Below are 22,924 nucleotides of genomic sequence, written 5' to 3'. Positions count from 1 at the left end.
GTAGCCAAAGGCAACAATGTCATCAACGAGAAAGCAGTGGCCTATGAAACGGGCTTTCATTTTAGCTGGTGATCAAGCAAAACAAAGAGATTAGCTCTTTTGGTTGAGTTTTAGATTCAGGAGATTTAACCCATTTTTATTCCCCTTTTAAATTTCTAATTACTCAGGTAATATGCAATATATTCTCTGTAAAAAACAAAATTGTTACACATACAAATCCACTTTTTACCCTTTCTCCTGCCTCGCTCTACAGAGCTATTGTGTCCGTTGGGTGCTATTCCCTTTGTGTAGATGACCTGCCCTCGCCCCTCGGTCCTGCCCAAATCTGCTGAACACTTACTTCTGAGTTGTCAAGACCCAGTTCAAAAGGCACTCCCCCAGCTCCCTGACAGTTTGTCCTGCCTCTTCAGCTCAGCAACCTCCATGCAAACTAGCATAGTGCTTGCCATGCACTCTTCCTCTGCAAGTTTTTGCTCCTTTTTTTTTTTTTCCTTCTTTTTTGACGAATTAGGAGCTTCTTTAAAGCAGGGCCCACGTCCTGTTCCCACAGTATCCCCCGTCCTCTAACTCCTGGCATTGTACTCAGAGCTTGCTACTTAATGATAGCACTGCTGCTGATTTTAGTCACTTCTTGAAAGAAAAAAATATTTGAAGAGGTGACATCATGGCACACAGGAGGTGGTGACAATGTTTTCTTTGAAGAGGCAGGAAGACTGGGAGGGAAAAGGAACAGGAAGGACAGAAAAAGCACTGTGCTGGCAGGACTGGGATATAAAGAAGAACACAAGAGTTCGAGGAACTCACAGCCCAGCTGAATGCTTGTGAGCTGCTGAGATACCCATGCACCCCCAGACACCTCTCCTCCTCACAAGCTCCAAGAAACGGACAAGGCACACACGATCATAACTGAGATACAGGGGGCAATAAAGGACACTGAGTGACTGCTTCATTCCCTAGTGGACAGGACCCGGAAAACTTAAAGCCTTTCCCTTTTCAAAATTAGCTTGCTAAAGCCACTCTGTTTTTAATTCTTGTGATCTTTAAGATTTAGCATCCTGCCTCAATTCACCACCCTCACAGAGGATAACACTCAGTATTTAACTGAGAAAAACAAAATTTCTAAGAAACGGCTAGAATAAGTTAGAAAAAACTGGATAAAATGGAAACAAACCAGCTCATTCAGGGCTGTATCCTGGGTAGCCATGATATTTTTTAAAGACAGGGAATACGGACAGTCGACGTGGCTTCATCTGCAAGTTCATTCACCACACACAAGTTTGATTTTTTAAGAAAAGGCAGAGCCCAAACTACTTCTCTTGACTCCAGCCCTGAAGGCTGCTTTGCAAAGATATCTCAGAGTGAAATTATCCAGCAAACCCTTGGTGGATAGAAGGTTCCACAAGTCAACAACCGCTTAAGCAGTTTAAACCAACAAGCAAGATGCCCTCTATTTAAATACTATGAGCGAATCTATTTTAAGCCTTTAAAAATCCTTTGGGCAGGTGTTTAAGCTGTGTACAGACTGAGCCTGGGGAGGCTCTGGACGAGGGGGAGGGCGGGCTCCACTCTTCATGCAGGCAACATTTTGTTCAGACAATCTTCCTGCAGCAGGTCATGTGACAAAGGCCAAATAAACAGCATCTGGGGATTTTCAATTACAGACCTTCGCCCAGCATGCCTGCACTGTAATCTCTACCAGATGAGGCTCAGGCCTCCCTATTTTCAATAATTCACACACTGTGTACACATAACATGACAATAAGGGCATTCATGGTGCAGCCTGATTCGCAGATCAAAGCTAGCAAAGGGCCAGCTGTAAGCATGCTCTGCTGCTGGATGATTCGTGCTTTTCACAGGCTTGGAAAGATGCTCTGCAGGACCTGGCAAGCCGGCCTCTTTCCTGTGCGGTATGCCGAGCAAACTCTGAGCATGAACCAGGCACAGCCTCCTGGGATGGCCAGAGAGGCGACTCATTCCATGTGCATCTGCAAGTACTGGGCAGCTTCAAACTCCAGCCTACTCAACAAGCTGCCTCTCGGGAAAAGCTTGCCTTGGGCCCGTGCAAGAGCCATGCAAAACCTCGCCCACTCCCAGGAGCAGGTGGTTCTTGAAAACGAGCCTGTTCTAAAAAGACGGTAAGGTTCTCGTACTTAATAAACCCTCAGCCAGGTGCTCCGAGTTTACAAACCCAAGGGCTGTGGAGTCTCCACTTAGCCATCACACACACAAGCGACTCATACGCAAACTACACGGAGGTATCTATTTAACGCATGTTACAGAGCTTTGAGTCTGGGAAATAAAAGAGGACACTCTGTTGTTATTACCAAAATCCCCACACGTTAACTCAATTAACTTGTGTGTGTAGACTAACGCATTTAGCCACTGTGGGCATGTGCACGCATGCGCGTCTGAGCACTTGAAAAGCATTCGGAATGCTCAAGTCCACAACATTCCACGTGCCTACTGCCCTGCAGGGAGAGTTGCAACTGGAGGAAATAAGGACACCGCTTTCTCATATAAAGATTTCATACCCGTCAATCAGGGTAGGACCCCGGAGAAAGCCGTAATGGTGACTTCCTCAGCAGCAAACACATGCTGCTCACAGCTGTGAGCTGGGCGTCCTTACCCCCTTTTCTCTCTCATTCAGGATGGTTTCCTCTTAATCACAATAATCCCAAAAGTGCTAAAACATATCAATCGTTGGGTAAGCCCTGCCTACAAAGGGCCAGCCGGCTGGCTTTTATGGCCTTGTCCAACAGCAGCTGATACTTCATTCAGTGACAAATCCAATTTAGCAGTTACAAGAGGTTTAGCATCCCTGAAAAAATATTGGGGTTGATCTGGCACTCTGAAGTCAGCAAATGCTCCACTGCCATATTGTTGCAGAGATTATTCTGCTGTCATGTCTGGGTGTCTACAACCAACTGTCTCGCACCTTCTCTACCCTTGCCCCCCACGAGCTGATGGTGATGGTGGTGGCAACAATTTAATCCCTGGATAAAAATACAGGCAACAATCATACTTGGAAACTGACTAAATCATGTGATTTTACCACTGCCTTCCTCCCAAACACACACACACACACATACACGAGTAACTGGCTCCACTTTTCAAAAGGAAGATTTCTATAATACACTGAAGGAAAAGCTATGGGGAGAAATTAATTTCACTCCAACCTCTGGATTCTGGGTCAGCTTTGAAGAGTAAAAGGAGACAAGCAACATGTAAAGATTTTACCCTTGGACTGAAATTCGTATTATTAAAAAACTCTTGCAGGACTAATGTGAAGACCTGGGAATAAAATTCTTTACATTCATTTTTAACATCAAAATGTTAAAACAAAGAAAAGCATTGAGCCATGGTGGAGGGAAGCAAATAAACTGACAGAAAGAAAAATCAGCTTTTGAATTTTTAATACATGCAATATATACATATATATGCATATATATATATACTTTATAGATTATTAAATAAATTCAAGTTAAAAGAATCGCCAAAGAAAATAACTCAGATAATTTAGCTACAAAAGGGATACACAACCAACAAAATGCCATATTTAAGCAACAGCACAAGGTAATTTACAAAGTAGAATAAAAGGGAAATGATCTAATAGGAACATGGCTGATTATTCCTTTAATATTAGACTTCGTAGTCAACAGTTGGTTTTTTATCCCAGCTCCAGTTTTAACGATACCAAAAAAGTGACCACAGAGACATCTGGTTTAAAAAAAAAAAAAAAAAAAGTTTTCAGTGCCATAAATGAGATGCGCAATTGTGACTGGCAAGATATCAACAATGGAATATTCCATAGAGTTTTTATTTCATGTGGTTTTAAAACTTTATTCTTTTCTCTGGATTTTTAAAAGCATACACTGGAAATTAAAACAAAAAGCAAACATCCAAAGCCTGCAGACTAGAGAAGACATTTAGCTTCTGTGAATAACAATCCATTAGATTAATATTTTGTCAATGTCACTTATCACAACAAAAGCAACGGGATTTTATAATTTACTCTAAGTCTGGTTTGATTAAAATTCAAAAAACCACGGTAAAGCTATATTGAATTTCGTTTGCCGCATTGTAATTACTTACTTTGTAGCTGACTATAAACAGTGTTTTATTACAGCCACAAAAATGCATTTAAAAACTAACAGTAATTCAGAGACACTAGAAGGACCAAGGGAACAAGTCCCATCACTTCTACTTTGAACAGCGAGTCAGTTTCTACGTTAATGCGACATCAGAAAATGGGGACCCGTGATCTTTCTCCATCCTAGGGGACCTGTGGTCTGCCTACGTTGCCTTCCCTTAGATCAGGGCTCGGACCCCCTGAGAGCACAGATTTGGCAGAGCCAGCTCTATGCACCTCCTTCCTAAGACCGAGAAAGACTCTCACTTGGCTCCAACTCAACCATGAGATAATAGAGGCTGCCAGGCATGATGGATGACTTAAAGGCTTAAAACTACTATTTGCATCCTCCAGATAAACAATTAGATGGAAAAAAATTTTTTTTCTGGAGGCAGCTTCCAATACTGTTAATATACCTGGCAGGGGAGAGTTAGTTTAGGGAAATGAAGACTTACTTTAAAAACATTTGTCTGAGCCATTTTCTGAAAGTGTCTTTCTGGAGTGGAAAGAAGCAAACCATCCATTTTGGATAAAAAACCAAGTTTAGAAATTTAAAAGTTAGAGACGTATAACTGCCTTAAAGCTAGTGTCAAGGTTTTCAATGCATTTGATTACTTAATTTTTCCATTCCCTTATTTTAAATCCATAATTCTTAAAGGTGGAATAATAAAAAATTCACTTATTGGACAAGGCAGGCAGGCATAAACATGATTTAAGCATTTAAGAGAGGAAACAGCCTTCACACGCACTTGCCAGAGAAAAATTGGTGGTTCTGAAACAGCATACAGGCAGTTTTCTGGAGCTCATGAGGACCCAGGAGGCAATGCCTGAGAAATGACAGAGACATATTTGAAAAGTCAACCTGCATTTCTCTAGAATGAATTTACAGGACAGGGCAGGAGTACCTCTGGAAGTTCACCAAGCCTCCATTAATAAATGAGGCAGCAGTGCAGTTTCCGTGGCAACAGAGACTCCAACTCTCCAGCAAGCTTAGTGCATAAACGCCAAAGGTTTCTCCTCAAATCTCAACTTCCCGTTTCCAGGTGCTGACAAAACCAAACATACTTTTAAGCCTGGAAAAACAGTGCAGGGGTTTTGAAAAGGGATTCTCATAACACTGGCCTGGTCAAAGTGGTGTGGCAGCTTCACAGACAGAACTCTGCAGCTCCATCTTGCTGTAACAGAGGCCTGGAGCATGATTTTAAAGGGAGTTAAGAGCCCCCTGAGAATGTTCCATGAGTTAAATATATTTGCTGTACTATTATAATGTGTTACGACAAGTTATATATCATTGTAATAGGCTCCCATGATTAACATTAGTCTGTTTTTTCCTTGCTCTGTAGAAATCATTTGAGGATAGGATCAGCTTGCTCACCAGTATGGGCACCTGAGGAAAACTGACTGCATTTCTTTAACATATGTAACCTTGAAACTTATACTTCATGATGTCATGATACATTTTCAAAGGAGACCTTTCCAGAACCTTCCACATGAACAGGGAAGTGTGGTGCAGACTTCAGAACTCTGCCATCAACTAGTCACTGACTTTAGGGGACACTTATTAACCTTTTTACGCCTCAGTTTCCCCAAAGGTCTAATACTTTATAATGCTGTAATATCACAATAATGATGAGATCTCACTGCTTTTACATTCCTTCCAAACACAAGCAGTCAGAGAACACCAGAAAGCACTGGTGTCCTTTGATCCTCCACCTTCCATTTCCCTCTGAACACTGAAAGAGCTGAGTCTCCAAGGTCCAAACCAAAGGAAGATGGCATAGTTCCCAGTAACTCCAAGTAGCTACAAGAAGGGCTACTATGCGAGCAGTAGCAGAGGAAGCGGAGGTATGGAGGGATTCTTGGAAAAGCACAAGAGAATTCTAAACCAACCCTCCAAGAACAAGGCAAAACCAGCATTCACCACAGAGTTCTCCTTGGAGAAAAATGATCAAGAAGAATAAGTACAGTCTGTGTGCTCATGTAGGGAACACACTTCTTAACCAGCATCCATCCCCGCCACCTCAAGGGCTGTGCCAAGAGTACAGAGACACTCTCTAAAGCCAACGGCTTCCGACTACCACCATACCTTATGGGCATGACTTGGGTGCAGACAGCTGAGAGTATCAGAGGAGGACAAAAGGCAGCTCTTCTGCACCCACAGAGCTTACAATCTACCCTGTGGCATACAAGAGATGCAGGTAGGAAGAAACGGCAGATCCACAGGGGTTTTATGTTTTTAAGGGTTTTCCTTTTTAATTCTGTTCCCTTCCCCCCCAACCCCTTTCACACAGGAATAATCTAGTTTTAAGTCCCTCTCTGCATCCATATAATAATGTAACTTCCCACACGAGTACTGCCTTTAGCATGTTATCATGCTAAAAGGCTTTAGCAGACAGTAACAAATTCCTGACAGCTCCGACTGATAACTTGAGAAGAGAAAAGGTATTCCATTTCAATTTTCAGACAGGTCTGGCCTGGGGACAAACCAGTTGAAGGACAAAGAGGGTAAATTTCCAGTATGACTCCCCTTGTAAAAACCATAAAGTTACTATCCAGGGGGAACAATCAAATGTCTACGAGAACTCTGAAAGCTACTGCATATCTAATTCCATTCCAGTCATGAAATCACATACAGGGAGCCGTAATGTATGTATAAACTCCCTTAATATGAAGCCTGCGTCTCATTTTTCTACCTCTGAGGAAAATGAGGCTTCTGGTGTGAATGGGGCCCTTCTCTCCCTGAGAGGAGACATGCAGAGAGCTGGTGTACCTATTAACATAGCCAGCATCCCCAAGTTACATGAAGAGCACAAGGAGAGACACAATGACATCACTGAACCCTAGACCCAGGCATCAAGGGCCAACAGATGCTCTTTCATGTCATGATTATGAATATAAGTAAAAGTAGAGAGAGAAAGACCCTTGCTCAGAAACAACAACCATCCCCATTATATGAATTCTGACTGACCTTTCTGTACAATTTAATTACAGACCTTTCAGCGTGAATGAGCAACTGGGAGTATTTATTTAGCTTGGTTTATGAAGTGAGTAGCTAGAGGAACAGCAGAAGATGAGCTAAGTTTGCTATAGTGAGACAGCCGTGCCAAGAGTCTAGACTGCATCCTGCAGACAATGCAAAGGGCCATCAGATGTGCCCAAGGAAGAGAATGTTTAAACATCCTACCTGGGCTTTGAAAAGCTAAATCTAGCTATGGAATGAAGATAAGAAATCTAGCTATGGGATGAAAACTAGACTGACGGAGCTAATTGGAGGCAGGGAGATAGGCAACAAGAATAGAGCAACAGTTCAGGTGATAGAGGTGATGAAGGCCTGAATTTGGGGAGTAAACCTGAAGAGAGCAGGAGAGGAGATGGAATCAGATGAAGAACTGCCAGGTCTTCTTGACATATTTGGTGTGGATGGGAAGAAAGGATTTCCATGGCAGCTGATATTCTTAGCTCCAAGATGGTAGTAACAACTTAGAAACAAAGAATATGGGAAAATCAGAAGACTGGACCAAGGGAGCCAATAGGTCTCATCTGGGGTATTCTCATTTGAGAACACAAAAGGATGTCCATGTGGAGCCGTCCAGCAAGTAGGTGGATGTGCAGGGTTGGAGATTAAGAGATTCAGGCTGAGCAGGAGACACGGGTCCAGTAGTCTAGAGCCTGTTGCTGGTAAACAAACCCTGAGAGCAATGAATGACATCCAGGCAAGGAGTGTAAAAGAAAGAGGGCACTGCGGAGAACTGACAGTAGAACAGAAGAAAAGGAATCAGCAGAAGAGGCAGAGAAATCGAAGAGAGACATGTACTTGGTCCAGTGATATCATGGAAGGCAAGGATAGATGAAGCTGAAAAAAGAAGAGTGCTAAAAAAAGTCAATCATAGGACTTCCCTGGTGGCGCAGTGGTTAAGAATCCACCTGCCAATGCAGGGGACACGGGTTCGATCCCTGGTCCGGGAAGACTGCACATGCCGCGGAGCAACTAAGCCCGTGCATCACAACTACTGAGCTTGAGCTCTAGAGCCTGCGAGCCACAACTACTGAGCCAGCAAGCCACAACTACTGAAGCCCACGTGCCTAGAGCCTGTGCTCTGCAACAAGAGAAGCCACCGCAATGAGAAGCTTGCGCACGGCAACAAAGAGTAGCCCCCGCTCGCCGCAACTAGAGAAAGCCCGCGCAGCAACAAAGACCCAACATGGCCAATAAATAAATAAATAGATAAATAAATAAATAAATAAATAAATGTTCCTTTTAAAAAAAAAAGTCAATCATATAAAATGCTAGGGAAAGGTCAAGTGGGATGAGAACTATGAGGATATGTTATACGGCACATTAAATTACATCTCTTCAATGCTATATAATAAACATCCTCACATGCAAAAGTAGTTGTGGTTAGAGGTGAGGTCCACCCATCAGTTTGGTCTAGTTCAGTTTGCTTCTCAAGTGGGGTTCTAAGGATCAAGGGGCCCTTCGAGATTTTACATGGCTCATATGGTCTCGTATGCGTAGACTTTGGTCACTGACCTAGGAAGTGGGGGAATGAATAGAAACATATCCAAAAGCAGCTACTGAATGGTGTGTGGTCTGGGAGAGAGTGTGGACAAAGCGGGGCCTGTATCGTGCAGACCTTCGGTAGACAGTAAGGGAGGTGAGGCACTTTCCCAGACCGATGCAAAGACTGGGGGTGCAGGGCGATTACACTCCCTGGTCAATGGCAAGCAGAGCTAAGCTATGGATACAAGAGATCATCAGTGAAGATATTCTGTAAGAAAATTAGTTATATGTATTTTACAATAAAAAGCATGTATATTTTATTAGTATTTATAAATTGTGTGCTACACATGCTTTAGATTAGTAAAAAGTTTAATCAACACATATTGATTTTGTGTGTGCATGTGCGTGTGCGTGTGTGTGTGTGTGTGTGTGTGTGTGTGTGTGTGGTTGGTTGGTTGAAAATATTTACCAGTACACCACTGGCTATCGCCTCTTTATTCCAGTCATTGCTTCTAAAACTTTCACCAAAGGGGCAGCAGGTTCCTAAATCAGCAAGAGATGGTACATTTGAGGATCCAAAGATCACTGCCTTGCCAATGAGTTTCTCAAGGGTGCTCCAACCAACTCGCACAAGTTAGAAACCCCACAATCATGCCTGGCTTCCCCTTCTGGCTCCCCATCCTTATGCAATCCTTATGCAATCATTCAGTTACATAAATATCCATCTCTCAGACCTGCCTATACCTCCAACCTTCCCTGCCTCTTCTTTTGGACCTTTTGAAGTAGCCTAACTGCTTTCCTTATCATCCATCTCTCCCTGCCCCACTCTCACCTTCCTTAAGGCTGTAACCAGAGGGATCTTTCTTAAAATAACAAGTCTTATCACATTACCTTCAATGTCATCTTCCTATCCCTGGGCTTTCTATCTTGCAGTCCCCTACACCAAGAATGCCAACCCTTGTTGCTACCTGCAAACTTCTATTCATTTTTCAATAAAGGCTTCCATGACTTACAATGAATGATTCCCTAATTAGGCTCCTTACACCCACCCTGCGCTCAAAACCACATTCTATCATCACTGTTTCCACGACCACATTCTCTACTAGTCTAGGTACTAGAAACTAGGAACTAGATAGCAGGAGCTTTTTTCTGTAACTCCTCTAATTCCCAGCCTCCAGGATACCACCTAGCGCATAGGAGATGATCAATAAATGTTGACAGAATGAATGGACCAGAAATGTACACAGAGTATGGACTGTACTTCTTTCTGAAGCCTACAATATTAAAAAAAAATTTTTTTTAAATAAATAAGTTGTACGGAAAATACTATTTTGAAAAAAAATATTATTTGGGAATTGTCCTACGTCTATGAAAAGCAGTGCTCAGAGGTCTTTCATGAGTTGCTTGTGTAGTGACATGTTTTTCAGGAGAAATTTATAAGCCTGTTTTCTGAGTTTGAGCCACACGGATTTTCTGTTGAAAAACCCTTTCATGCCATGTATGTGGTTTCTCATCTACCCAAGCCTCATAATGACAAAATATTATCACAAAAACCAACCAGAAAACAATGAAAATATTTGTAACTGTAATGCCTGGACTTAAAGGAACTCTCTCAGCTACTTTAATATTAAACAGAGTCAGAAATGTTTGGCTTTAGAGGACAGTGTAGGGATAACTTCAACAATTTCAACTTTCTTTGCAGATGAGAAAATTAAAGCAAAGAGAAGCCAAAGACAATGCCCAAGGCCACACCACTCATGAGTTTACAACTGGGCAGAACTGAGGCCTCCTGACTCTGAGACAGTGCTCATTTCAGAACCACTCTATGCTAAACCTTAGCTTTGTACCGATTTTCTACTTAAATGTTAAAATTTATCTTTAAAGTCCATGTCATCATTAGCATTTAGTAAATGCATAAAACGGGCCCTTAACTTTGCTTCCAACAGGATTTAAATCCAAAATTCTTCTTAATTAGACAGAGAAAGTTAATCCGGATATATCTGGAATTATGTCCCAGAGTCTATTCTGATCACAGTCACAAAATCAAAAACTTAAAGGCTGATTCTCCCCTTGAAGGATCAGTGGCCTTGGAATGTTCCTGGAGGCCACATAGCATTGTCTACATTCAATATTATCCGAGGACAATGCAGTGTTCCCAGTGCTCCTCAACAGTGGAATCCTGTCTGTCACACATTCCTCCTGAATGTATTCAAAGTTTCACAAAAGGAGGTCCCATGTTCACAAAGAACCCAAAACTTTTGTTATTAGGATTCACAAGGACATGTGGTATGTCATGAGGTAAGAGGAGTGTTTTCAAAATCCCATAAGCTTTGAAGAGAGAAAATGAAATGCCTTCTTTTTTAACTGGATTGATAATATGGCAGAGATAAGAGGAGGCAAAAAAGACTAATTTTGAGCAAATCCACAAACATGAAAGATGACATATGCTGTCACTTGAGTCCTTGCTTTACCCCATGAAGGGTCGTCTGTCTACCAGGGCGGTGATGGCTCATCCCTCCTGCGCTGCCCCTCAGCCAGGCCTGGCCCAGGTGAGCGAGCACCTACAATCTTCTGCTGGGGGAGGCATTCTGGTGGCCCTTCATCCATAACTTCAACCTTAAAAACTTAGAATCCTCTCTGCAACTACACAACTTCTCTGAATCGTTCTCTATGGATCATTCCTTCATCCACAGAATGTCTGAGCCAATTAAATCTCAGCTGTTAAGATATACAGAGTAATAGAATTTGAAATGTATTATGCAACTCTCTGTCCTACAAATCCTTCTTTGTAATTTCTAAATGCATCTACACTGCAGCACTTGGGAAAATACTGAATAAATCTACATTTACCCTTTATGATTTTAAGCCTCCTTTAATGTTTCCCTTCAACTTTCTTCTTTCCGACGGAAGGGGTCTAACGTCTTCAGCCCATCCGAAGGCGACCCCCAGGATCGTTTTCACGGCCAGCCAGCGTGCTCATCTCTTAACATCCTCCTGCAGGAGCAACATAACACTGGGCATGACATTCCAGGGGCCAACACGAAACAACTGGACTGGACACTCAGATAAAAATACCGCTACCAGATCTTATATACAAGGCAGATTTGATGGTTTAGAAGAGCCCTTGCCTGGGTATCTGGAGACCTAGTTCAAACTCCAGTTTGAATTTGTCTGAACCTCGGTTTTCTTATATGTAAAAAAGGGTCTAAAACTCCCTTATAGAACTGTCGTGAGGATCAAGAAAGAACATTTCTATGAAATCGGCTGGCATGGTCTCTGGCACCTATCAAACACACTGTACATGTCAGCTGAACCCCAAATTAGCTATAAGTAAATTCATTTCTCATCACTATTATAATTTCTCATCCACATTATTGCAAATGTGACCTGAATGCAATTACTCCCTCAGTCCAACAGCAACAGGCTCACACCCCTCCAACATTCACCACTGCCAATCAAGGGAGGGCAAAGAGAACATTCACGCCTCTGCAACTTTTTGTTTCCCTCAAAGCACTGCTGCACCTATAGAAAGAGTGGCCAAAAAACATCAAAGGCTAATTCACAAAAGAAGAAATGTAAATGCTCTGATGAAATGAGAAAAGGTCCATTCTTACATATAGTCAAGACGATGCAATGTTTAACAATTCCTTATACTGGGTTTAGTTTGTTTCTCTTTTTTTCCCCACTGAGAAAACTATGACAGACATCTCTTAGCAACTTCCTTCCCTGCCCCAATATTCAAGATACTATCCCTAAATTACATCAGGAGCAAAGGTTATTTTTAAGTCTTTTGATACATATAATCAAATTGCTACCCAAAAGGGTTGAATCAATATATTAGTAAATACTCCCAACAGCAATACTTGCTCCTAGGAACATTAGAAAATGAGTACAGGCAAAAAAGGGTATTTTATTTTTGCTTTACATTGCCTTGTTCTTTCTGAGTAGAACACAAACAAGCATTAAAAATTATATTTAACAGGAATGGTTTTTGCTATAGCTTAAGAAAGCAAGATAAAATATACATATAGGATGATCGCAACTTTGTAAAATAAAAATTAAGTCATGTAAAGGAAATATATCAAAATGTGGTTGGCTCTGGGTGATAGGAATTATAGGTGGATCTTTTCCCCTTCTTTATTCCCCTACTTTTTGTCTGGGCAATCCATCTCACTCCTGCACCCACCTGTGGAACACATCGCCTGCACAGAGGCAGCACCTGTAGGTGGTGCATGAGGGCAGATGACAAACCCAACCAGAGCAGTACAGGTATGTGGGGGAGAGGCTACTCTGTCAATCCCATTCATAACCCCGACTCTCCACAGATAAAAGGTGACTGCATCCCATCTCCACACTGAACACCGATCACAAATCCAAGGACAAAATACACCGAGTTCTATAGAGCTGACACAATTCAAGACTACAATTCATGCGTACATGGCATTCAAATTCAGACGGAAGAAAAAGCAAGCTATTTCTAAACCCAGTCATACTGAATTATCTACCACATCCTCTTCCATGTCCTCTGGACCTTCAAACATGTAGCCTAAGATATTTCTCCCTTCCCTCTCTTCCTGACCAACTCCTACTTCTATGTCAATTCCCATCTTAGACAACCCTTGCCTCCACCAAGTCTGCCCTGACCAAGACTGGGGTCACACACAGGGACCACCACCTACCCATGTCAGTAACTATTAACGTGTATTATAGACTAAATCGTGTCCCCCTCAAGATCCATATGTTGGAGCCCTAACTCCCAATGTGACTGTATTTGAAGACAGAGCCTTTAAACAAGTAATTATGGTTAAATGAGGTCATAAGGGTGAGGCCCTAATCCAACATGACTGGTGTCCAAGAAAAGGAAGAGACAACAGGGATGCCTGCACACGGAGAGGAGCCCATGTGAGGACACAGGGAGAAGGTGGATGTCTGCAAGCCAAGAAGAGAGGCCTCAGGAGAAACCAAACCTGCTGCTACCTCGATCTTGGACTTCCAGCCTCCAGAACTGTGAGAAAATAAGTTTCTGCTGTTTAAGCCACCCAGTCTGTGGTCTTTTGTTACAGCAACCCTAGCAAAACAACACAATGTGTCCGAAGCTTCCAAAGAAACTCTATAAACTCACTGAGGGCAGCAGCCACATCTGCCCTGTCCACTACTGAGGGCCCAGTGCCAGGCACAGGGTAAGGGCTCAATGAAAAATTAACACATCTTGAAAAAAGGAATAACAAATAAGAAATATTGAGTGCAGAAATTAATAATAGTTTCAAGCATGCAGCCCTAGAGTGTGACAGGAATGGATACTTTTCATATTAACAGCTAAGTAGGCAAAGAGAGGAATGAGAGGGTAACCAACCATGTTGGTCCCTTTTATTCTAAATAGTTTTTAAAGTATGCTTGCAGTGTAAACTCCTAGACATTATAAATAGTTAATTTCAAGAGAATTATGGATGGAGAGTAAGTTAATTAAGTTGTTTGCCTTTTTGCACTAGGGTATATGCAAGTGTGCCTGGCTTGAGAAAGAGTCACTATGGGATGTGCAGCATTAATTAACTTGGGCTTAGCTGCTGAACATAAAAAAAGCACACATTAAGGCTGAGTTAGTTGTATTTAAGGAAACTGCACTTCACAATACACCACTTTTCAGAGGTGATCTTTGCCAAAGAAAAATAGATCTACTTTTTCTTCTTATGACCAATGTGACTTTATTCTCCACCTTTACCCTGCTATGTCCACAATATGGTGGAGGTTTTTCAAAATAACACTTAAGGCACAGAAACTAGTAGAGGGAGTACCCAGCCTAAGAATGGGTTGTTTTCCAAGGCCTGAAGTCAGACACTGAACTGCTCCTGGAAAGACAACATGCAGAGTTAGGTTTCCAGCTCATCTACAAAATCTTGATGAGCTCATAAATCCAAGACCGGTCTTTCTATCCAACCCATAAAAGTAAGACTACTAACAGTGACAACCTGTGTTTTTTCCTGCAGCGTGAAACAGAAGAGGGAGTCGTCTCCACTTCTTCCCCAATCTAGTAAGAAGTAACGATTGCTTTCTATCATCCTCCTTTCCTAGCTTTACTTCCTTCCCAAATCCTATTATCTTTTTTTGCCTAGGTCCCAGGTACTCTACCCCTAAAGTCTACTAGGTTCCAAAATTACTAAGCCTTTTCTCTGCTCCCATTCCCTCAGTGTAATGATCCCACTTAGGAGGTATGAGGAATCGATCTGATTGACCTCGTTTACACTACATTCAGTGCCCTGTATTTGTCCTAACAGGAAGAGTAACATTTTAAAAGAAGATTATTATGACTCTCAAATAAAACTCCAAAGAGCAACATTAAGGCATTCATTCATTCATCCATCCATCCATGTAACAACTGATGGTATAAATTTTACCATTTAAAAGCTCACTGCCAAACAAGTTTATTCTCCTGCAAATATAAAAGTGTTCTGTAAGTATAAAATGCTAGACCTAGATCGGGTAGTAAAACTATTGGCATCGCCAGGAATCTATCCCAAATCAGTGAAAATAAAATACTATCACAATGGCAGATCTGCTGCTTTCTAGTTAAACAAACAAACAAACAAACGAACCACAAGGTTTGATAATACATATATTCGCCCCTCGTGTGTTGGCACATTAGCTCCTGCCCTCTTTCTGCTACGTTCTGAGCACCCGAAGCTCTGAGTCCCATGGAAGTGACATATAATCACAGAGATAATGGCAATCTCATGCATCTAGAGAATCAAAGGCAGGGTAAAAAGTCACAAAACTCCATAAAGCATTTTCTCTACATATACTGCTGTATTTACACTCCACCTTTCCGAACTCTGAGAAGGAAGCATCAAAACATTATCTTTAATCAGTAACAGGTATCATTTATTAAGTGCCTACTGTGTGCCAGCCAATGAGCAACACATTTCCCAAATATCCCTCTCCATTACCACAACAGTTCTGTAAGACAGGTACTATTATTATTCCCAGTTTCCAGATGAGGAACCTAAGCCTAAGACCAGTTAAGGAGCTCACTCAAAGCACAAAGCTAACAGACGGCAGTGCTGGGATTTGAGCCCAGGTCTGTCAGAGTGCACTGCCCTTAAAAGGAGGTTGCATCAGATGTTCACAAGTCCAAAGCTTCCATGGATATCTGTTCCAGCCACTGTCCAGCCTAAGTAACAGATGACCTAAAAAGGATGAACAGTCTAAGTAAATCAAATGCTAGAAAATCTATTCTGTGTAATTCATACATCACCCTCCCCCATCCAAATGTGAGCTGAGTAATTTATCTTTCACACCTCAAATGGCTTGCTTTACACCAAACTGTAATTATCCCCAACACTGGTTGCCAGCCACTTGTTAACACTGGCTATAATACATATTGCTTGACATCTAATTTTATCCAAGTCATCTTTCTTGAATTCAAACCTTAAATTCTCATTCCTCAAGATGTAACTACTGCAACTCAATTCAACAAACATTTATTAGGTCTTTACATAATTACATGTGTGAAGCATACAGATACAGCCCTTGCCCAAGGCTAGCTTAAAGTCTGCTTGGGGAAGAAAGGAACCAAATGTGTAAGCACCAAGGAGGCGGTGGCTAATCCCTGTTTGAGAAATTCAGAGGAGGCACCTGAAAAGAGTTCTTGAAGAATGAGTGGGGACTTCTAAAATGGCTAAATAGTATTAGACCTTGGACGAAATAAGTAACTCTGTGTGACTAAAAGAATAGGGGGAATAAACAGTGGTGATAGGTTGTGAAATTTTTTATACATGAAAAACTTTATCCTGCTGGGAAAAGGGATCCAAAGCTTTTCTCAGCAGCATAGGGACAAGAGTAAATTTAAGTTTCAGGAAGATGAAACAACGTACCCAAACATTTTTGGGGGGTGTGACTTACTCTCTAGATAAGATGCAAGACAAATCCCACATTTGTAGACTTTACGTGCCTAGTTTCTTGGGTTGCTAATGATGAGTATCAAAAAGCTGTTTATATTTCTCCTTTTTCATGATCTTAATTCATGCACAGTACTCTCCTGCTCTGTACATGTTAGATCCAAGTTGAACCCTGTATTAAAACATTTCAGCACAAGAAGGGCAGGGGGAAGGCAGATCAGCAGTATTTCAGCACCTCTGTGCAGGCTGGAATGCAATGTTCATAATTAGGATGATCTGAATTCCACACCCCCACCCCAAATCTTCCTTTTTTCAATTCATTGATAAAATCTTGATTAAAAATACAGACATTTTGTCATCCTTACTACATTTACCTCATCTCACAACTCTCCTGACTGGGTGAAAGCTAATGCTGCTGCTTCTGTCTGGTCAATTATTGCATGGACACAAGGGACCAATTAATGCCATCCATAAAAGCCTGAATCATTCTGTCAATTAACGAGAACTAACTATGTCATCAGATATATTACTGGTGAGCAAGTCTATTTGGTTGCAATATGTCTTGAAGGAGAGCAGTATCAAATGAATCACAATTGACTTGGACAACTGCTAGCATAATTTCAGAAGATGAAAAGACAGATGTGGTAGTTATTAGTGGTCCCCTGAGGAATTACAGCCAAGCAATTGTAATGTGCTAAGACTGAACTAGCAGGTGCCTGCAGTACAAATCAGACAGAGGGTTAAATCAATATTTTCAATTTCTTAGGATCAATCTGGTGTTTGAACGAGATGGAAACTTGTTAGCAATTGGCAGGACGTGTAAATGGAAAGTCAAACTTCTTATTATTTGTTAAAAAGGAATGAGTGTACTGCATCATGCCCTTGGCACAAGGTAATGCTTTCATGATCCAGTAGCTGGGGCATTCACTGAGAATCAAGCGGTTCTTAAATTTTAATAGAGTGCAAAAGGTTAGCTTTATAAAGGTTGAACATTCAAGATCTTTAAAAATGATTGAAGTGTCAATAGGAAAGTTTTGAGCTGTGACAACAGTATAGTTATTAATGATTAGTGCAAGAACCAGAAGGAAACCTTAAACTCAATAGAAAGAGGGGGGAAAATAAGGTCTTACCAAGAATTTATAGATTAAACACAGCCTTGGGAACATTACTACTTTTCTCTTGCTTTACTAAGAAGCAGTCTGGCTTTGAGGACAATTTACCAAAATTTTTGATTATTTTTTTCCCAGTCATCTATATATATTGTATTTATAACCCTTGTTCAGTGTCTAGATTGACTGAAAGACTATCTCCGACAATGTTCCATCTTGGTTTTTATTAGGCTTCTTCCTTTTAATTTAGGGATAGACAATCCTTCATATGCCCCTAAATTATGAAGATCCAACACACATAAACAGAGCTTGGAAGTGTAAACAAATAAAACTTGCAACCTAATGCATTTTGTGTGTACACAGTAACCAGTTTAATCATTACTGGGGAGCAGTGCGGTTCACTGGAAAAAGTCAGACGTGGGTGTGAATCTGGGATCTGTGGCTCCCTTGTTATGTGCCTCAGGGCAAGTCACATTGCTGCTCCAGGATCAGTTATCCCATGTGCTCTAGCGGGGAGGGGTGGGGGGGGAGGTTTCCTGCCTCCTATACTTATTGGAAGCAGTAAATCTCCTGCCTGGCATATCAATTAGAAGTGCAAATGTTTCCTTCCTATTTAAAGCAAAGTGGTATGTTTCAATAAGAAATAAGTAAAGAGTAAGTACAGTACAAAACTTAAATATATAAAGCCAATGTACATAGTTATAGACAAATAGCGACTTTATATTCTCCTTTTGCTTAAAAAAAAAAATCCTCTCCAGAATCTTAAAAAAAAAAAAAATTAATTCAAACACGTATTTCTTGACTACATAAAAACCAGATTTTTGAGACACAAAGATAATGAGGCAGGGTATCCGCCCTCAAGGAGCTTGAGGGTAATATGCACCTAATTAATGGTAAACAAAGCGGATCTTAAGATCAGGGCACTGGGGGAATTCAGGGAAAAGAGAAGGCCTTTAGGTGGCAGAGGGGGGCTGTGGAAGGGCAGGCTCTGCAGGAAAACATCCATGGAAGAAGTGATATTTGAGATGGGTTCTGAAGTATATATACTTCACAGTATGTGTCTGTGTATATATAAGGTAATCATAAATAACACATACAATCCACTATAATTAATGTGTAAAACACATGTGTGTGTATATTTATGCATATGACACATACGCTGACAGCTTTTTTAAAAGAATGAACACATGATAGTCTTGTTTATCAAATGCACCCCGGCAGCAGACACCTAAGAACAAACGGAGCTGGGCTGGGCTGGGCTGGGCTGGACTGCTCGGGAAGGGACGTCCCTGGATGACACGAGGCCCTGAGAGCTGGTCCGTCACTCTGTGCCCGCCTCTGGGCACGATGGTCTCCACGTCCGGAGGTTAACTGGGCCTGTGATGAGGAGAGGCCAACTCTCAGGCTGCCCCGACGGCGGTCAGGTTTGAGCTGAGTCCTCCTGAGGGCCCAGGGGCTATGGCAGCAGCACACTGCCCAGGCAGCCCAGGGAACGAGGTAGGCCAACCGAGAGGAGGCTGCCCACTTCCTACCCAGATAAATACATGTCGAGATGAGCAGCGCTGACTTCACTAAGGGATCCAGAAGTTATTTATACTATTAACCGGATGCCCCCTGGAAGCCTCTGTGATCTCTGCAGGGCAGGCTATCCTCTGACCTCACCTGCCCAGTGAGGTGAGGGAGGTACTGCTCAGTCTCCAGGCTGTTCTTTCTCTTTATTTGTTCACTGTCACCCTCAACTACCTCATCTCTCTCTCTCAATTCTCTCCTCCAATTCCACCAAGGCTAAGCTCCTCTATTTCCTAATGACACAGAGGTCTCTCCTCGACAGTAACTCCAAGTCCCTTCTCTGATGGTCTCCCTGGCCTCCCTGTCCCTCACCTGGCCTCCCTCAATATCTCTACTCCCAAGGCCCAGCTCAGCAAAATCACCTCATCAAACTTGTCTGATCCTCTCAGTTAGAAAATGCCCTTGCCCTGTTCTACAGACAACTACAAACCCTCCCCTTCCCAGCGCGCCTTTAAGATCTTGGTGTTAGGGAGAGATAAAGATGGCCTCAACAGTCTCACGATGCCAACACATGTGTCATGCCTCAAGAATTACATAGAAGGGAGTGCCCTGGTGGTCCAGTGGTTAGGATTCGGCGCTTTCACTGCTGTGGCCCGGGTTCAATCCTTGGTCAGGGAACTGAGATCCTGCAAGCAGCACAGTGCGGCCAAAAAAAAAAAAAAAAAAAAGAATTACATAGGAGATTACAAGTAAGGCACTATGCAACGGTCTTCCAGGTATAACATGTGCTCAATATACTCAAATCTGCTCTATGGGATGTGTGGCTACGATAGTTTGTCTCTGTGGCTCCGCGAGAGGAGTCTGTCTGAATAAAGACGCCAATAATGCGAAGTGACTAGATGGGAGCCGAGACGTAAAACTAGGGAAGAAGAGATAAAGTGGCTTCATGAATAGGAATGCCTGCCAGATACCAGAATTGGAGGTGATGGATGAAGATCGGCATACTGAAGAAGTCTTGGATAAGTTTGTTAATTGTCACGAGCAAACATATGAAGAATTTCTGAGCACTTTCACTCATCTTTCAAAAGATAATGTGACCAAAAGAGGAGCCTTTGGAACCAATTCTTCAGAAAACAATTTTACTTCAGTAAAATTTACTCAGAGAAATGAACCAAATGATCACCATCTTAGCAATAAAGCCATCTTTCTTTGTACTTCGTCACAGTGTTCAGAAGAGGAACAGATAGTGATGGATGAAGGCCAAAAAGTTGGCAGTTCCTTTCAAGGTGATCTGAATCGGGCAGGAAAGGTGAAGGTAGACAACTTCCTTGATTTAGAAGATTTGGACTTGGATGAAGAGATTAAGCCCCAAATGAGTAAGGATGTGCTGCTGCTTCCAGGAGAGGTGGAGCAGGACATGAGCATGAGTGTTCCTTCTTACATTCCTTCCGTGGCCCAGCCTCTTATGTCTGGAGTGAAGCCAAGGCCCACTGGAAAAGGAGCAAACAAAGGGAAGAGATAGTCGGAGATGAAGTTCGGCCCTTCTCACTTGATGAAGAATTTGATTATGACGCTGTGATGCTAACCCCCAAGTTCACTCCTGCAGAGATAGATGCCATCAAAGAGCTATGCAAGCAAAAGAGCAAGAGCACAGACTTAGAGAAACCCCGTGACTGATCCACCAAGACATCTTCGTGTTTATTTTTATTTTGTTCTTATTCGAGCAACTTTACAATAAAATATATACCTACTATAAAAAAATATATATACTCAAATCTTATAGCTTTCTTGATGAGTTTCTACAAACACCCAAGTTCACGCCTAATCTCTACAACTGGGTAGGAAGGGACCAGGCAGAAGCACACCATATCTTTATGCTTCTCCATCTCCTGTGCTAACACTGTAGCCTCGAATGTAGAAGATGCTCAATAAATACATGGATAAAGGAAGAAAACTGTTTGGCTAGAGGATCAATCTGAGCATTATAAGCCAATGTTCAAAGTCAGCAAGAGGGGGACTTCCCTGGTGGTCCAGTGGTTAAGAATCTGCCTTCCAACACAGCGGACACAGGTTCGATCCCTGGTAGGGGAACTAAGATCACACATGCCGTGGGGCAACGAAGCCTGCGTGCCGCAACTACTAAGTCCATGTGCTCTGGAGCCCGTGTGCAGCGAGGAAAGATCTCAAAGGCCACAATTAAGACCCGATGCAGCCAAATAAAAAATAAATAAACAAAGCAAGAGGAAGGAACAAATTCAAGATCCTTTTCTTTGGTTTAGAATTTTCTTCTAAAGACAAATATCAGGGTAAGCAATGTTTCATGCTTTCATCACAGCACTGACAGCTACAAAGAACTCAGTTGCTCCCCAAGGTACATCCAGGGTCCCTTGGTGACCACAGATATATGGCACAGCCAAATGGGCTGGGGGAAGGTTCTCTGGTTCGGGTGAGGCTTAAGGGATGCTCACACAGAGGGAGGGAGGGGCTGAGTGGGTGGGCTCATTTGCTCGTTCATTCCCTCATGTATTTTCTGTCTTGGGCTGGGCAACATGGAAGGCTCTGAAGATTCAAGGGTAAACATGAGTCTCTGCCGCATAGAACCATATGGTCCTTTGGGGCAAAGTGCGTTTGATATAAATCCTGTCTGCTGCGCTTGGGTCTGGGGGAGCTCTTGAGACACGCACGGTGCCTCCAAGTCCACCATCACTACATACATTAATCAGGTCAGGGAGCTAAAACCATGGAAAAGGGGACAGAGGAAGCAGGCAAATTTCCTTTTCTTTCCTTCTTTTTTGGGGGGTTAATTTTCTTTCCAATATTTAAAAATCCTCACAAGCTTAAAGCAGTGCATCTCTGCTCCATAAACATTATCGTCTGCAGAAATAGTTTGTGGGATATATCAATACATAACAGAACCTAACTAATGGATACTCCAACTTGTTCTCAAAAGGGTTTAAGGCAAGTTCCCAAAAATACAGGGTGAGGAAAACAATGAGGACAAAAGAATAAAAAATAAGGCAGGAGTAAGATTATACCAAAAAATGCAAAGCAAGAAAAAACAAGGACTCTATATAGCAAGGCCTGCCTTGACTCTACTGATACCAGTGAAGGTACTGTGAGTAGAGAAACCTTTTGCTTGCATTTTTGGTTAAGATGTACCATAAAATATATACTTTGTATATAGTTTTTTAAAACAATCACCCTGCCCTGGGGCAGGCTATGTGTATTGCTCAACTTCAATTTTGTAAAAAGGAAAGCTATTCCTTTAAGAAATTCAACTCACAAACGTCAGCTTTTGAAACCAAGGTTCAGCACAGAAGAGCCAATAAAAATGCTGTAACTTGAAACCAACCCACACGGCACAAAAAGAAAGGAGGGAGGTCAGCCGGGTTGCCCTCCGACACACCCTTCTAACTTGATTCTAGAACAGCAGCGCCCAGTTTGCAAGACAAGAAGCTAATTGACTCAAATGTCTGCTGCATAAGCTATAAAATAAGTACATAAAGAACAATATGAACATAGAGGGCCATCAGTTCCATAAAAAGGCCTGCTGTCCAGTGCCACACTGGGCACCAAACAAGCGGGGCAATTGTTTCAGCAGGCTGCATGATGAGGAAGGAATAATTAGCGTACTTGTGAATCAAGTGTCCACCAGGAAGAGATCTCCATCCTGGAGCGCAGCAGGCACCACCCGCAGCCCTCAAGAGTCAAGCTGGGGTTTTTAAAGATCTTTATTGACAATCGTGATGCAAGCAAATACATTCTTCAGCCCAATAAACCAACA

General features: G+C 42.1%; 2 protein-coding genes across 13 annotated transcripts in view; one reads left to right on the top strand and one right to left on the bottom strand.

Annotated features, from left to right (window-relative positions):
- Positions 1–22,924, bottom strand: part of TEAD1 (TEA domain transcription factor 1) — a 264,671-nt gene that overhangs the window by 86,746 nt on the left and 155,001 nt on the right. The gene's annotated exons all lie outside the window — the stretch shown is intronic.
- Positions 19,955–20,895, top strand: LOC118900263 (intraflagellar transport-associated protein-like). Its single transcript, XM_036862671.1, is given in 2 exon segments — positions 19,955–20,648; positions 20,651–20,895. Coding segments are annotated over 2 exon segments (729 nt in total). The 5' UTR covers positions 19,955–20,086; the 3' UTR covers positions 20,818–20,895.

This window comes from Balaenoptera musculus, chromosome 8 (genome assembly GCF_009873245.2).
Source record: "Balaenoptera musculus isolate JJ_BM4_2016_0621 chromosome 8, mBalMus1.pri.v3, whole genome shotgun sequence".
NCBI classification, from domain to species: Eukaryota; Metazoa; Chordata; class Mammalia; order Artiodactyla; family Balaenopteridae; genus Balaenoptera; species Balaenoptera musculus.
The sequence above is the reverse complement of the archived record's forward strand: the minus strand, read 5'-3'. Positions and strand labels throughout refer to the sequence as shown.